At 35.1% G+C, this 15758-nt stretch overlaps 1 protein-coding gene across 1 annotated transcript; it reads left to right on the top strand.

Annotated features, from left to right (window-relative positions):
* Positions 1-11912: 11912 nt before the first annotated feature.
* On the top strand, positions 11913-13798 carry LOC126690103 (uncharacterized). Its single transcript, XM_050385235.1, has 3 exons — positions 11913-12203; positions 12591-13499; positions 13607-13798. The coding sequence occupies exons 1-3, from the start codon at positions 11913-11915 to the stop codon at positions 13796-13798; spliced, it is 1392 nt and encodes a 463-aa protein (XP_050241192.1).
* The last annotated feature ends 1960 nt before the right edge of the window (positions 13799-15758 follow it).

Below are 15758 nucleotides of genomic sequence, written 5' to 3' on the forward strand. Positions count from 1 at the left end.
AGAGGATCAATAACAACTAGAAGATTGATTAGAGAAAATTATTCTACATAGGGAGTTATGCTCAATCCTCTTGTAGGAATGGTAACCCCACCATAAAATTAATTAACATGACTCCTTGTTACGTGAGAGGAAGGTACATTGTTCCTGAAGTATTAAATGATAGGGTAAATTCCGGATAACTACCCTAGGGTTTTGGGTAATGCCAAACACATCCAAGACAATTAAAAAGCAACCATTTTAGTCCTTATACACAAACGCCTGTTACAAGCCGTTTGTTCACTCCACATAAAACAAAACCTCCACCTTTTTTTAATTTTTTTAATTTTTTTTATTTCATTATTTCCAAGACTACATGTTCAAAAATTGTACCTCACATCATCTGTTCCCGCCAGCCCAAAATCATCACATTTTAGTCCAACATGTTTACATCATTTTTTGCTCTTCCCAAGAGCAACAAGAGCTCTTAATATAAACCAAAAGAAAGTAACCCAAGTCATGGTTGGTTCAATGGCTCTTTGTAGTCTTCATCAGAGTTAGAATTTAGACTTTCACTCAAAAAGAATTTCGGACTGAGCAAAGAGAAAGAGGGCTTCTGTTCAAGTTTTAATCTGAAGAGAGATACAAATTAATTCTTGATATCAAAACATAGCTAAGATTCTTGTGATGGAAGAAGTATTAATTACTTGAAAAATAGTTGATTTAGTTTTTGTTTTGGTTTCTTTTGTAGGTTGCACTTTTAGCAACTTTGCTCTTTTGCTTGGTAATTTTGACTCTTTTGGTATGTAATCTTGGATTTTTTTTTTCTCTAAGTTATAGTTTTTGGTATGTAAAGAACTTAATTAAAGAATAAACACTAAAAAGAAATTAGGATCAACTAAGGAATCCTTGACCTTAACAGATTTTTTTGCATAAATGGTTTTTCTAATGATTTTATTCCAATAAACAACTACTACTTTTATACAATGTTGATACCGTATTTTGTCCGTCCTCGATTTGTGTGCCAGACCTTGAAAAACCCAAAAATATCATTTTCTCTCCATGGGGCTGCGATAACATCTAGAATAACGTGGTGCAACCCATTTGGACACTAGAGCACCAAAAGTGACTTTTCTAGCTAAAATGACCAAAATGCCCTTGGTCAACCTAGGGTTGACCGAAGGTTAAATAAGGTCAAAATCCACACAAAATAACACCTTTCATAGTTTTTCATCAAACTCGAGCTTCTCAGAGATTTTTAGTCACTTTAACCAAGTTTGACCCAAAGTTGACTCTAGGTGGGCAAAAAAATCCTAATTTTGATCTGACTGTCGGAACGGGTTGAAACCAATGTCATTGCGAAGATTATCAAATTCTCATTTCAATGACTATTTATGGGTTGAAATCAGAGTTAGAATGGCTAAGATAACACGAAAACCGGGTTAACGCACTAATTGATGCATCGCTAACTTCCTGGAGCCATAACTTTTGATTCGACCGTTAGATTTTTGAGTTCCATACCTTTTTAGAAACTGAAAATCAAGATCTTTCCAAGGGTGTCAAGATCAACCCGATCATAGTACTTTTACAGTTGTCAGCCCTTGAAGGGCCATCGCCTCGAAAAACGCGCCAGGGCTATAAATAGCCCTAGGCACCCCTTAGACCAGGGAGGAGACCACTTTTCTGGGTTTTTACTCTCTACCTGGAAGATTTCTGAACTTTTTTTTTCCTCTCTTCCAAACACAAAAACACAAAAAAAAAAAAAAAAAAAAAAAAAAAAAATCGCATCAAAGCCTCTTGATTCTTCTCTCTTCACCAAAAATACAAGGTATTGTTCTTATACCCAATCTTATTCTCCTTGATTCTACATCTTGGGTTTGGGGTTTAGGGGTGTGGATAGTAGCTAGAAAGCTACTATCCACACCCCTAACCTTCTAAATCTTTTTCTAGCATTTATCTTACTCTTTTTTGCTTGAATAAGATGATTTATCGCTTTCCTAGCATATTGCTTGCTTTATTTGTGTTTTTTGCCTAAATCTCCATGCCTTTTATGCTTTTTTCCTTGTTTTATGCTTAGATCTACATCCTTACATGCAAGGACGGACACAGGTGGGGGCCTCCTCTAGCCTAAATTATTATTTATTTAAGTAGGTTAATTTTATTTTATTTTATTTAAAAAAAGGACTTGGACCCCCCTTGCTTTTAGCTTGGGCCCCTCTAAAATTGTAAACCATTAACCCAGCATCCCAGTCGGCCAGCCCACAAAAAAAAAAAAGAGTTTAGTCCAAAAATGTAAATCTAGCAGTCCGACCGAAGACTCCAATCTCCAAAGTCCAAGCGGAAAAACAAAAGAAAAAAAGAAAAGAAAACCTAAGGCTAAGAGGTAAGACAGAGAGAGTGAGAGGTGAGAGAGACTTTGCCGTTGCCCATGTCGTGAGTGAAGCTGCCAAAACGCAAGGTAAGAGCTTGAAATCTTGCTACTGCCCATGCTGTGATGCCGCCACCATGCGAGAGTGGCAAGACCCATCTCGTAGACCCACACGACACCCACACCCACACCCACACCCACCACGCAACACCCATCTCGCCATGACGTCGCTGTTGGCTTTGATTTGCTCCAGACTTCACACTCAAGTATTTAATCTATCCTTCAAAATCTTAGAATCTGTGCTTGTGGTGTTTGTGTTTTTACTGATGAGGAATCTCTGCTTGTGTTATTTTTTTTGGCTTTTTGGCTCTGTGACTCTATGACTATCTTACTAATGAGTCTGTGTTTGTCTTTGTGAATTGTGACTCTATGTCTCTATGTGACTATATTATATAGATAAGAGAGAGAGTAGAGTCTCTAGAGATTAGAGAAAATATCAGTGTTTGACTGCTTGTTGTGTGGTAGTTGGGCAATAAAATAGGGACAAGTCACAGGCTCACAACAAAAGGAAATCTGATTCAACTTTCAAGGAATAAAAATGGTAAAGTGTTTGTCTGTAGCGCATAATAAGTTCATAGTGTCGGTAGTGGGATTGGGTGACGGGTCAGTGACAGAAAAAAGAAAAAAAGAAAAAAGAAAAGATAAAGGCAAAGATACAAAGACAAAAGACAAACATAAATCATATAATATAATAAATTGTCACACAAATTTATTAAAATAACAGTGATTCACTTGCATCTATTGTTAACTCATAATGCTATAATTAGTAATTTGAAATTAGATAAATTTATAAATTGAAAAGTAGTGAGAAATATTAAATTTATAATAAAATGCATCGTGCATATTACTTAGATTCTAGTATTTTTCTTTACTTAGTAATAACAATTAGTCTATTTGTGAGATAATATATATAATTCTTATTTTATTTGTAGATCATGAGAAAATCAACTACAATGTTTGATTTTTTCAAAAGAAAAGATTCAAATTATTTGGAAGTCAATTTAGCATTGCCAACAACTAATGTTGCCATTCCAATTTCGGAAAATGCCGATGTTCGAATTCTAGAAAATATTCATTCCCCGATTCCAGAAAATGTTGATGTTCCAATTTTGGAAAATGTTGATATCCCAATTCCAGAAAATGACCATATCCCTCAAACAAAATTTCAAAAGGTTGATCTTGATTCTTTGGATTATGATCCTGGAACACGTAAAGAAATATGGAAATATCATGTTAATCAATGTGACAACATTTGACGGGCTTACATTAAAAATAGTCTGCACCAACCTCGTCTAGAAAAATACAAAAAAAGTAGAGAACACAATCGTAGCTTTCAAGCTTCTTGGTTTGAAAACCATTCAACATGGCTTGAATATTCTCCAAAAAAAGATGCATTTTATTGTCTACCTTGCTTTATCTTTCATAAGCCAAATGGGCTTGTGGGACAAAATGCATTCACTGTTGGTGGATTTAGAAATTGGAAAAAAGTTGGTGGCAAAAATTGTTATTTTCAAAGTCATATAGGGAAATATCCTAACTCGGCTCATAGAGTTGCAGAGCAAATGTGTAAGGATTTGATGAACCAATCGTAGCATTTACAAAAGGTGATTGATCATTTCACTAAAGAACAAATTGCTAATAATGGGTTGCAATTGAAGGCCTCAATTTATATTGCCCGACATCTTGCCTTTCAAGCTATATCTTTTAGAGGTCGAGATGAAAGCTTTAATTCATCTAATTGTGGGAACTTTCTTGAATCATTGGATATTATGACTTTTTGGAATGAGAAGGTTGCTGAAATAATAGAAAAAACTCCCAAAAATGCAACCTACACATCACCTAGGATTCAAAAGGAAATTCTACATGTTTTCTCAGCCAAAGTGAAGAAGGCCATTCGGGAGGAAATTGGTGATGCAAAATTTTGCATAATGGTTGATGAAGCTTGTGATGAGTCCATGAAAGAGAAAATGCTTGTGGTTTTTAGATATGTTGATATACAAGGCTTTGTGAAAGAACGTTTTTTTGGGCTTATTCATGTTGTTGACACTGCGGCTTTGACTCTAAAGAAGGGGGTCTATTCTTTGTTATCTCAACATTGCTTATATATACAAAATATTCGAGGGCAAGGATATGATGGAGCAAGCAACATGCGACGTATGTGGAATGGATTACAAGCTTTGATTTTGAATGATTGCTCATATACTTAGTACATTCATTGTTTTGCACATCGCTTATATTTGGCATTAGTAAAAGCATCAAAACAAGTTGTTTCCATTAGTGAGTTTTTTCTAAAATTGATTTTGGTAATCAAAATTGTTAATGCTTCATACAAGCGTAATGAGCAATTGAAAGTTGCCAATGCTAATGGAATAATACGTTTGATTGATCTTGAAGAGCTTGAGATTGGAAGTGGACTCAGTCAAATTGGCACTTTACAACGGCCTGTAGAAACACGTTGGAGTTCACATTTTAGATCAGTTTCTAGCTTATTAAGGATGTTTACTCCAACATGTGAAGTTTTACTAAATATAATTGATGATGCAAGTGATGGTGAACATCGGGCAGATGTAGAGTCAGCTTATGATGGTTTAACTTCATTTGAATTTGTCTTTATCTTGCATCTTGAGAAGGAAACTATGGAGATCATTGATAAACTTTGTCAAGCTTTGCAAATCCAATCTCAAGACATTTTAAATGCCATGCATTTATTTTCATCTACTAAAGCTCTTATCCAAAAATTTAGAGATGATGGATAGGATGACTTACTTGCCATTGTGATTACATTTTGTGAGAAGCATTGCATTGATGTCCTAGATATGAATGCTTGTTATGTTTGGAGGCGAGGTCAAGCTCGTAAACAACAAGATGACTTTACAATTGAGCATCATTATTGAGTTAATATGTTTTTATGCTGCAATAGATTCTCAACTACAGGAACTAAATCATTGGTTTAATGAGGATAAAATGGAGTTACTTAGGCTTAGCTCAGCTTTAGAACCTCGAGAGGCATTAAATTCTTTTAGAATTAGTGATCTTTGTTTGTTGGTAAAGAAGTTCTATCCACAAGATTTCACAGATTATGACAAACAAGTGTAGGAGAAGGAACTTTATCATTATGAGCATAATGTAGTTCAGGATTTAGAGTTCAAAAATTTGAAAAGTTTATCCGAGTTGTGTCAATGGTTAGTAAGAAGTGGAAACTCAGAACACTACAAACTTGTTTTTAGAATGGTGAGACTTATGCTTACTCTTCCGGTTTCTACTGCAACTATAGAGCGAGTATTTTCAGCTATGAAAGTTGTCAAAACTAGCCTTTGTAACAAAATGGAAAATGATTTTTTGACGAACTCTCTGATGTTATACATTGAAAAGGATATAGTTTTGACATTTAGTTTGGATTCAGTCATAGATGATTTTGAAGATTTAAAAGAGCGTTGAGTTCCCTTTTCATAGATAATGTATTAAGATTTAAGAGACAATAGTGTTTTGTGTCTTTTGTTTTTGTTGGTAAATGATTGGATCTTAATATATTAAGAAACAATGATTTTTGTATATTTGTCTTGGTTGATAGTTTGTTATTACTATATGGATGTGTATTTGAATTTTATTTTTCTTATCTCCAGCCCCCTTAGCTTGAATTCCTGGGTCCGTCCCTATTTACATGTTTAAATCTACATGCTTTATACCCTATGCCTTGTTTTCCTATGTTTTGTTCCTCTTTTTGTTCTAGGATGATGTTAGGGTTACGTGCTCACATGTTTGTATGATGTTATTGGCAATGCCTTGCTTCAATCTATGTGTCTATGTGTTTATTTCCATGCTATATGGTTCTATCCTTGTCTTCACATGCTTACGTGCTTGGATCATGTTCTTCCATGTTTATGTGCTAGCTTTCACACGTTCACACACGTTTCCATGCTTATATGTCTAGATCTATGTTTTCACATGCTTATGTGCTTGGATCTATGCTTTATGCCATCTTTCATGTGCTTGTGCGCTCCATGCCATGCTTGTATGCCTAGGTTTTAGACTTGTTTGGCATGCCATGTGCTATTGCAGCCCTTTTGTTTCTTTTTTTGCATTTTCTTGTGTGTTGGCCTTTTGGTTCGAACTGGATTTAGGCCCTATGGTCTTTGTCATCATCCATACACCTTGGCCTATATCAAAGGGTTTGGATCACCCGATTTTCATGTTTGTGCTTGCTTGCTTGCTTCTATGTTTTATGCTTGTGTTAGCCTCTCTTGTTCTAGGCTTTGCCACGTTTGGCGCCCTTAGCAAGTTCGTGGTTGTGTGGTTAAATTCAACGCCTATGAGGCCTTGTTTGGATGTAGCCATTTGGAATGCATTGCCATGATGCTGATTGCTTCGTGCACACCTATCCCCTTTTCTACTCCTTGCGATGATTGCTTACCATGCTTTTTTGTGCCACCCGTTGCTTTATGTGCATCTTTACATGCTTGTTAACATGTTCATGCATGAGTCTTACTTGTTAGTGTTTCATCCATGTTTCAATACAATGAGGCTATGGACATCTGATCCAAACCTACATTTGTCCATCGCGGACACCACCTTTTGTTTGCTATCTTACTTGTATACCCTTTGCTTGTTGTTTGCTATCTTGCTTGTCTGCCTCTTTGCTCGTATGTTTGCTCGCATCCTTTATGCTATGCTTGTCATTGCTATCTTGCTTGTTCGTTTTGTGCCCTTTTGCTATTATCTTTGCATCTCTCCCTTTGCATTGCTCGTTTGCTAGTTTCTTGTCTTTGCCTTTGTATGTACACACATGAAGTGAGGACACATGGAGTTAGGGCGCAATCTCCTAGGCACAAGCAAAAAGGGCATGGATGTAAGCTTGCTAACATAAGTTGAGCGGTTGTGTTTAGTAGGTTTAGGGCTTAGCTTTTCCCTTTGGTTATGTACTCTTTGAAACCCCTTCCTTCCTCCTCCTTTTCTCCCTTAGATGGTTTGTATTAGGTATATCATGCTTTGTACCATTCGTCCTCATCTCTAGAGTATGGTTACCCCTGTTTATTTTCTTGGACCTATATTTTGGGCCATGCTCTAAGGATGTAGGCATTTACTTTCTTGCTCTGTGTGTTAGCATTGTGCATGATGCATGTATATATATATATACCTGCTTGCCCCTTTTCAGTGTGATTGTCACGATCTGTGTCACTTAAGGCTAGCGATGCCTAATTTCTATTGCGAAAGTAAGGTGACTTCTCGCTGGATTTTTGCAAGTTGACTTCTCGCTAGATTTTTGCAAGTGGAAATCTGGCACTTTGCTCAAATGCCTTTGGAAAGCATATATTGGGACCATACCCGTTCAAAAGCCAAACCTCAAAACCCCCCCATGCATGCAAAGCCCTGAAAGCCAATGCCAAAATCATGTTTTTACTGTCAATCTCCAAAAATTAAGGTTTTATCAAAACAAAGGATTGTCCTTGGACAGACGTTGTGGGGTGCCTAAAACTTTCTCCATACATAACCAAATTTCCGAACCTAAGAATCAAGATTTTTTATCATTCATATTAGATTAGGAAAAATGCAATTTTTTCTTAGCCTAGGATCGGTAATAAAATCAACTAGAAACAGGTGACCAACCACACCATAGAAAAACTTAATAATTGGTGGCGACTCTACTTACCTTTGGTAATCCCTTAAAATTTGACTCGGATTCCTGCCATAACGCCAAAGGTAGACATACCTTTCTCCATTGAGAGAGAGAGCACCCGAAACTCCGTGCAAACAACACACATATACATCGAGAGGGGCCTCCAACTGGCTCGCGCGCACGGGAGCTGTCGCCATGGCGGGTGGTCGAATGAAGGCACGGCGGCGGCGATCTTATCCACTGAGCCGGTTAAGGTCGGGCATCGACATACAAGATAACTCCTGCATTTTAGGAACAATTTATCTTAATAAAAATCAAAGCGCTCCACTAGCTGTTACAATCTTATTGAGGATATTTCGGAATCAAAGTTTATTCATCATGAATAACATTTAGATGAAATGATATTCTAAATGATATCATTTAAGTATTTCTTTTATTTAGCACATATTTGACTTTGGCTGCCAAGCTTGGTGTAGTTGCTTGATTTAGGGATCCTTGATTCATGTGTGCTTGATTAATGGTGAATAAAATTTGATTATGAAATATCCTAAATAAATCCTATCAAATGACTAACATATTCCCTTATCTTACTAAAATGTAAATACAAATGCAATAAATCCTAATATCATGCAACAACTTATTTTGATCCTAAAATTATGCAAAATATGTAAATACTATCCACGTAACAGTTGTAGAGTGTTTTTTTGTTTTCCTTTTTTCCTTGTTAATTTTAATTGATGCCAAGAAACCCAGTGTGTTCAAGGCCATTTTGAATCTTAGTTACTGATTTATTTATTTTTAACTTTGTTTAATAGAAATCAATGGCAGCAACACCAACTCTGTTTTCTTTGCTTATCCATCATGGTCCAACAACACATCGATCATTCACAATGTTGATAGGAGTCAATATTCATATATGGATATGTGTCAAGATGTATTAGATATTGCACTGGTGGACTTGCTTGCAAACATAGGTGCAAACATCAACATCAAGTGTAAAATACCAAATTCAATGGACATCATGAATGTGAATAATGATATTAATATGCTACATATGTTTGACACATATGAAGATGAAGGATGTTATAAAATTCATATTCATGTTTCATTTGCGCTTAATGAGCCTTAATGCACTACTTCTCAACCCACTTAAGAACAAGCTATAGTTGGTACAACTTCTTTATCTAAAAATCCTAATTTTAGAGACATTTTTGGCAATGATCTTTTAGCTGGGGTTGCTATGAATTTTAGCCATGACATTAATGCCGTTAAGGGGAAAGAGGTTACTGTTGAAATGCTGTTGGCATTGGCTAGTGTTCCCGAGGATTTTGATATTCTTGCTCCTATGAGTGTAGAGTTTGATTACTCTGAAGAAGAATTACATATTAGTGCTTCTAATGAAGAGTGGCAAGTTAGAAGTGAAGATGAAATTAACAATGATAGCGAGTATGAAGTAGATGGGTTTGTGGTTGAGAAAAATTTTGAAGGTGAGGATGGTGGCCTCTTAGATTATCGCTTTGAAGAAGTTCATGAGGATGGGTTTGATTCTAATATTGACATAGAGCAAATTCACGTGGATAGGGCTATTCAAGGAAGAAGGTTCATTGTAGAAGAAGGTTCAATAAGGCTAGAAAATGGCATGGTATTTACTAATGTGAATGAGTTTAGGGAAGCATTAAGGGATTTTGCAATTCAAGAAGGATTTGAACTTTTTAGGGTGAAGAATGATAAAGCTAGAGTGACTGCACATTGTGCCAATGATGGATGTCCATGGCGGATTTATGCTGCTATAACACCCAATGAGATTACATTTAGGATCAAAACCTATGATTCACAACACACATGTATAAGGTCCTCCAAAAATTCAATTGCAACCTCCACTTGGATTGCTAGGAAATTAAAGGCTTTGTTTGGGAGTTCATAAAGGAATGGAATGGAATGGTCACTAAACGAATGGAACGGAATGGAATGTATTAAGTAGGGAACTGAATGGAATGGAATGAAATTAAAAAATCTTATTTGGATATTTTAAAATAAAGGAATTAAAGTCACAAATAATGGTAATTTACCGCTATGACACTACTCCATAACACTACTCCATTGGATGGAATGATTCTTTAAATATATGGACAGTTGAACCAGAAGTTTGGGAGCCACTCATCCTAACGTAGAACTCCACCATTAATCTTGTGTTAGTACAATGACACTACTCCATTGTACTTCTTTGCTTGAAACTCCACCATTCTTCTTTGATATTTTGCCCATGCTATAATTAATAGGACAAAAAACACATATAAAATAATGTGTAGATATTAATATTAATGATCAAAAATCCTATTACAAATAATTGAGACCATATTATCATTGTTAGACTATCTTAAAGCAAAAAATAATTGTTTGTGTCCCTAATATGGTGTATATATATTTAGTTTCTAAACCGTAAATTAACTAGAAAAGTAGTAGTTTTTTTTTTTTTTTTTTTTTTTTTTTTGTTGAGTGAAAAGTAGTAGACATAAATAAACAAAACTAGCAATATTGAATTATAGAAATACATAAAGTGGCGTGATAGAAACAAGGCGTAAATGCACTTTTAGTCCCTATATTTTGTACTTTTTCCATTTTGGTCCCTACATTTTGATTTTTCCACTTTTAGTCCCTGATCCAATTAACACCTATCATTTTGGTCCTTTCCATCACCCCACTAATGGCAGAATCTAACGTGGCTGATAGTGTACTTAAAAAACAATATATTAAATCCTAGAATTACATCGTGGCATAGCCCATCCTAGCCACATGGCTTTTTCGCCATAAACACCGTAGCAAACTCCACTACTACTCACATCCTTTCTTCATCCTTAGAACATTCAATTTTACTTAAAGACATAAAATTTGGCACATATCCGATACTCTTATCCAAAAGAATGTTGCAGTTCTTTGTAGAAACACAACCCCCTGAATTAGGGACTAAAATGGAAAAAATGCAAAATGTAGGGACTAAAAGTGCATTTACGCCTAAAAACAATTGTGACATGGTAGAAATACAAAAGTAGCAGAAAAATAGACACAAAAAACTAGCAAAACCAAAGTGGCATGATAGACAAGAAAAAAAAAATTTAATACTAGCAGACAAAGAAATTGAAAAACTAGTAGACAAAAAATATACTAGCAGATTACTTGTGAAATAGTAACATATAATCATCCATAATGAATCAATGGGGCAGTTAATAAAAAAACTCATAGAATAGCAGCAATATTGTGAAGAGAAAAGCAATAGTAGCGAAGAACAACAACAACAACATGAGAAATAGTGCAAGAATGATAGCTATGTTATTTTGTAGAAAAAAAAGTTTTGTGATGTGTAAAAAGGGCTGAGATTGAAGGAGTATTTTAGGAGTTTCAACAAAATTTTCCTTAAACCAAAATTCATTCCCTTCCATTCCTTCCAATTTAAGGGGAACAAGAATTTGAGATTTTGAGGGAAAGAGGAGGAATGAGTGTTCCCACCTAACCATTCTATTCCTTCCCACTTAAACTCCCAAACAAGGGAATAGACTTTCCATTCCTTCCATTAAAACTCCCAAACAAAGGAAGGGAAGAATATTATAAAAATATTCTTTTCATTCCATTCCATTCCCTCCTCCCAAATGAAGACTAAGGAGCAAACTTTATGCTGACCCTGACTTGAGGTATTCTAGTATGCAACAAGATTTGCTTAAGAGGTTTGGAGTTCAAGTAAGCCAAAGGAGGTTATATTGAGCAAAGAGAAAAGCTAGAGAAGAGGATTATGGCAACCATGCTAGGTCTTATAAGAAAATACTAGCATATGCTAATGTGGTCTTGGAAATCAACCCTGGTAGTATAGCAAAGATTCAATACGAGAGACCTAACATTGCAATGAATCCCACCTTGAAGAGGTTCTTTTTATGCTTTGATGCTATGAAGAAAGGCTTTATCAATGGTTGTAGGCCATTCTTAGGAATTGATCATTGCCATCTCAAGGGGCCATTTAGGGGTGTTCTACTTGCTGCCATTTCTCTTGATGGCAACAATGATTTATTTCCAGTTGCAGTCGCCATTGTAGAGGTTGAATGCAAGGATAGTTGGCTATTTTTCTTACACCATTTAGATGTTACATTGGTTAGCATAATTGATAAGCCACTTTGTATTATGTCTAATCAGCAAAAGGTATATAGATTGATTCTTTTAAAACTTTAATTTAATGTGTCAATTTTTTAAATCTCTAATTTATTTTTTATTTTTATTTGAGGATGTCAAATGCATCTAATATGCTAGGAGTCTTTATTTGATATAGTGACTTGAACATTGATAATTTTGATCTTATTTGATATAGTATTTATTTTTTTTCCTTTGTTTAGTCTATCATAGTTTAATGCTAGCACTTGCCATATAGTAATCTAGTTAGATATTATTTTGTAAAGTTGTTTTATTTTTTAAGAGTTAGTATTATTAGATATACATTGTATGTTTGTGCTATGAACATATTTTATTTTTAAGAATTGCATTTTTGAAAAGTAAGTTGTTAATCATTTCTTTGCCATTATGGTTTCTTAGGGTTTAACTGATGCAGTGGCTCAAGTTTTCACTGGAGCAAGTCATAGGCTATGTTGTAGGCATATATATAGTAATTTCAAGGTTAAATTTCTAGGCCTCATGCTTAAGTTAGATTTTTTGGCTACTGCAAAAGCGTATAATGAATTTTTGTTTAACAAGTCTATGCAAAGTATAAGAGTGAATAGTGAGGTAGCCTATGTTTGGTTGATGACTAAGCCTAAGGAAATGTGGGCTAGACGTGCATATGATCCAAAAATTAAAATTGACCATGTAACTAATAACATGACAGAATCATTTAATCAATGGGTTAGGGACCTTAGAGCTAAACCAACTCTTACCATGTTATATGGAATTTGGATCAACATTATGGGAAGACTAAATAACAGGTCTGAGAAGGCCAATACATCGGATTATGTGGTTACTCCTAAGATAAAGAAAACATTGGATTTGATCCAACAAGATTCGAGGTTTTGCAAGGTAATAGTAGCTGGTGATGATAAGTACCAAGTTGTTGATGGTTTTACTACATTTGTAGTGAATTTGATTATGAAGACATGCGCTTGTGGTTATTGGAAGATAAGTGGGCTTCCATGTAAGCATGCAGTAGCATGTATTGTGCATAAAAGGGCAAATGTAGAAACTTATTGTGATGAATACTTGACAAGGTTCACCTACCTAACATATGGTGAAATCATTCATCTCTTACCTGATTTGAATGATATTAATGCCAATGAAGATGTGGAGCCTCCTATTCTTCATAAGTTGCTTGGTAGACCAAGGAAAAATAGGAGGACAGAGCTAGGAGAGCAACCAATAGGTTTGAATGTTGCTAGGAGGTTAAATACAATAAAATGTCAAACTTGTAAAAGTTTTGGTCATAACAAACGCACCTATCAAAGAGATTCAATTGTTGGTAGTATACGAGGTACCAAATTGTAAATAATAATTTTATTTCTATTAATTGTAATTGTATGTGTTTTAGCATTTGAGTTTCTAATTCTCTCTTAATTTTGTAGGTAACATGGATTGGGGAAAGCTCTAGTGTAGGGGCATGTGCTAATGTGATGAATAATGCTGTTGAAAATGTTGTTGAGGTTGGTTTGGATGCTACTACACAACAAAGTGTAAATTTTGCTGTTGGTGGTATGAATGAGTTTACTTCATTGGCTAATGATGAGCCTAGTGGAAGTGATTATGCTGCCTTTTGAAGTTGATGGAATTTGGAACTATTTTTGGACAATTATTTTTGTTGTTGTTTTGGTGGTTGTCAGTGTTGGTTTGGATGGTGTGTTTTCTTTTTTTGCAAAGCCAATAAACAGCATAGTGGACAACTTTATGCAGATATTTTTTTGTTAAGTGATGCACAAAAAAGTGGACATAATGTGAACAACTTACATACACAATGAACCTGGTGGTTCTTGGACAATTTTTTATTTCCATTTTATGTATTGTATTAACATAGACTGATAGTTCTTAATGTAAGCTTTTGTAACTAATAGATGGCACAATGCTTTGAATGTAACTAATGATATGTATAACTTTAACAGTGCTATCAATGAATATCTATTATGAACTTAATGGGAATGCAATTGTAAATTTAACCTTACTTGTCTATAGTTGTTACTTATTAATTTCGTGGAAAAAAATGTTTTTTGTTGTTAATGTTTTCATCATAGGAATGTGAATGTGGATTATCTTATAAAGTGCATAACATTATTTAACCAATTGACATGGTTGTACAAACATGAATTATCCTATCTATATGTACGGGGTGTTGTTGTTAAGGAAAATTCCTAGTTCAAAGAAAATTCCCACATTAGGAGTGGATATATTAGGTAACAAAAATATTTTAGATATTAAAGGCTATGCAAATATCATGGGGTTGATTGAAGAATCCTCTTCTCACACAAAGTCCACGACTAATCAATTGGACAACTCATAGATTACCACTATCAAGGAAATACAGTACACATGTTCACAACAATCTCATCAAAGGAAAACATATCTTCTTAAATCTCTCATATACCTATGTAATCCCATGAAATAGATGTTTGCTTTATAATTTATATAGAATTTGGAATCTTGTATATATCCAATTAATTCATCACACGTGATTTGCTAGACCATTTGCATTTCAATTGAGTTTGTTTGGAATAACATTGCATTTGTTTATTATCAAGGGTAAATTCCACTAAACCACCCTCAGGTTTGGGCCAATACTAAGTAAGTCCAAGACTTCTAAAAAATGACCAACTTGGTCCTTAAAAGACAATTTTATCCCTAACTCTGTTTAGCACAGTTACTTTTATCTCACATTCTATTCACTCTTCTCTTTCTCATCTCAGGCCCTCTCTTCACTCTCTTCTCTCATATTTTCTCTTCTCTAGTAAATGTTTATTACATACTAAGATATTTGAGTTCTATTCACTGTGATTACACTAACATGAGCGTGGATTTAAGCACAAATCACACTACACAACTACACCATGTCATAGAACAAAAGCATACATAGAACAAAAGCATACACACATAGCCATATGAATTCCAAAACTTGAAACCCCCAAAAATCATTCGAGATTACCAATCATACACATAGATTCATATGCACACACCAACAAAATCACCATATTAGAGCATTTTGAGACAAACCCTAAATCAATAAATATCCACAAATCTACAAATGACCATACCTAAACCCCTTTTTAAACCCAAATAAAAAATCACCAAATCCTTATATCACATAAGAAAACCCAATCCCTAAATTGACCAAGACCCAAACCAACAAAGAACCAAACCAAAAGATAGAAAAAAAATAAAACAAAGAAAGAGGATAGAGATCGACGGCCACTAGTGGTGGCGTCATCGATGGTGGCGGCAGAGCTCGTGAGTTTTTGTCAAACGTTCTCTTGACATTTGGCACACAAACCCAAACACAAACAAAGACCCAAACCTAGAAATAAAGACCTAAACCCAGAAACAAAGACCCAAACACGTTTGGCACTAGATCAGAGCTGTTGGCATGGAACAATAGCAATGGTGGTGATGTGAAGCTCGAAAATCCCTAGCCAAATGTCTCCATGGCACTGATTTGAGAAGAGAGTGGAAGATGGTAATAGAAAAACATGGGTTTCGGTCATGAAAGAAGGAGTCTTCAGCCACCATGGGTGT

The sequence above is a fragment of the Quercus robur genome, chromosome 6 (assembly GCF_932294415.1).
Source record: "Quercus robur chromosome 6, dhQueRobu3.1, whole genome shotgun sequence".
NCBI lineage: Eukaryota > Viridiplantae > Streptophyta > Magnoliopsida > Fagales > Fagaceae > Quercus > Quercus robur.

Excerpts from the sequence above, each read along its gene's own strand:
- LOC126690103 (XM_050385235.1), top strand. The coding sequence starts at position 11,913 with ATGAATCCCACCTTGAAGAGGTTCTTTTTATGCTTTGATGCTATGAAG. Across the intron at positions 12,204-12,590 it reads TTATGTCTAATCAGCAAAAG|GGTTTAACTGATGCAGTGGC; the intron begins GTATATAGATTG and ends ATGGTTTCTTAG. Across the intron at positions 13,500-13,606 it reads CCTATCAAAGAGATTCAATT|GTAACATGGATTGGGGAAAG; the intron begins GTTGGTAGTATA and ends TTAATTTTGTAG.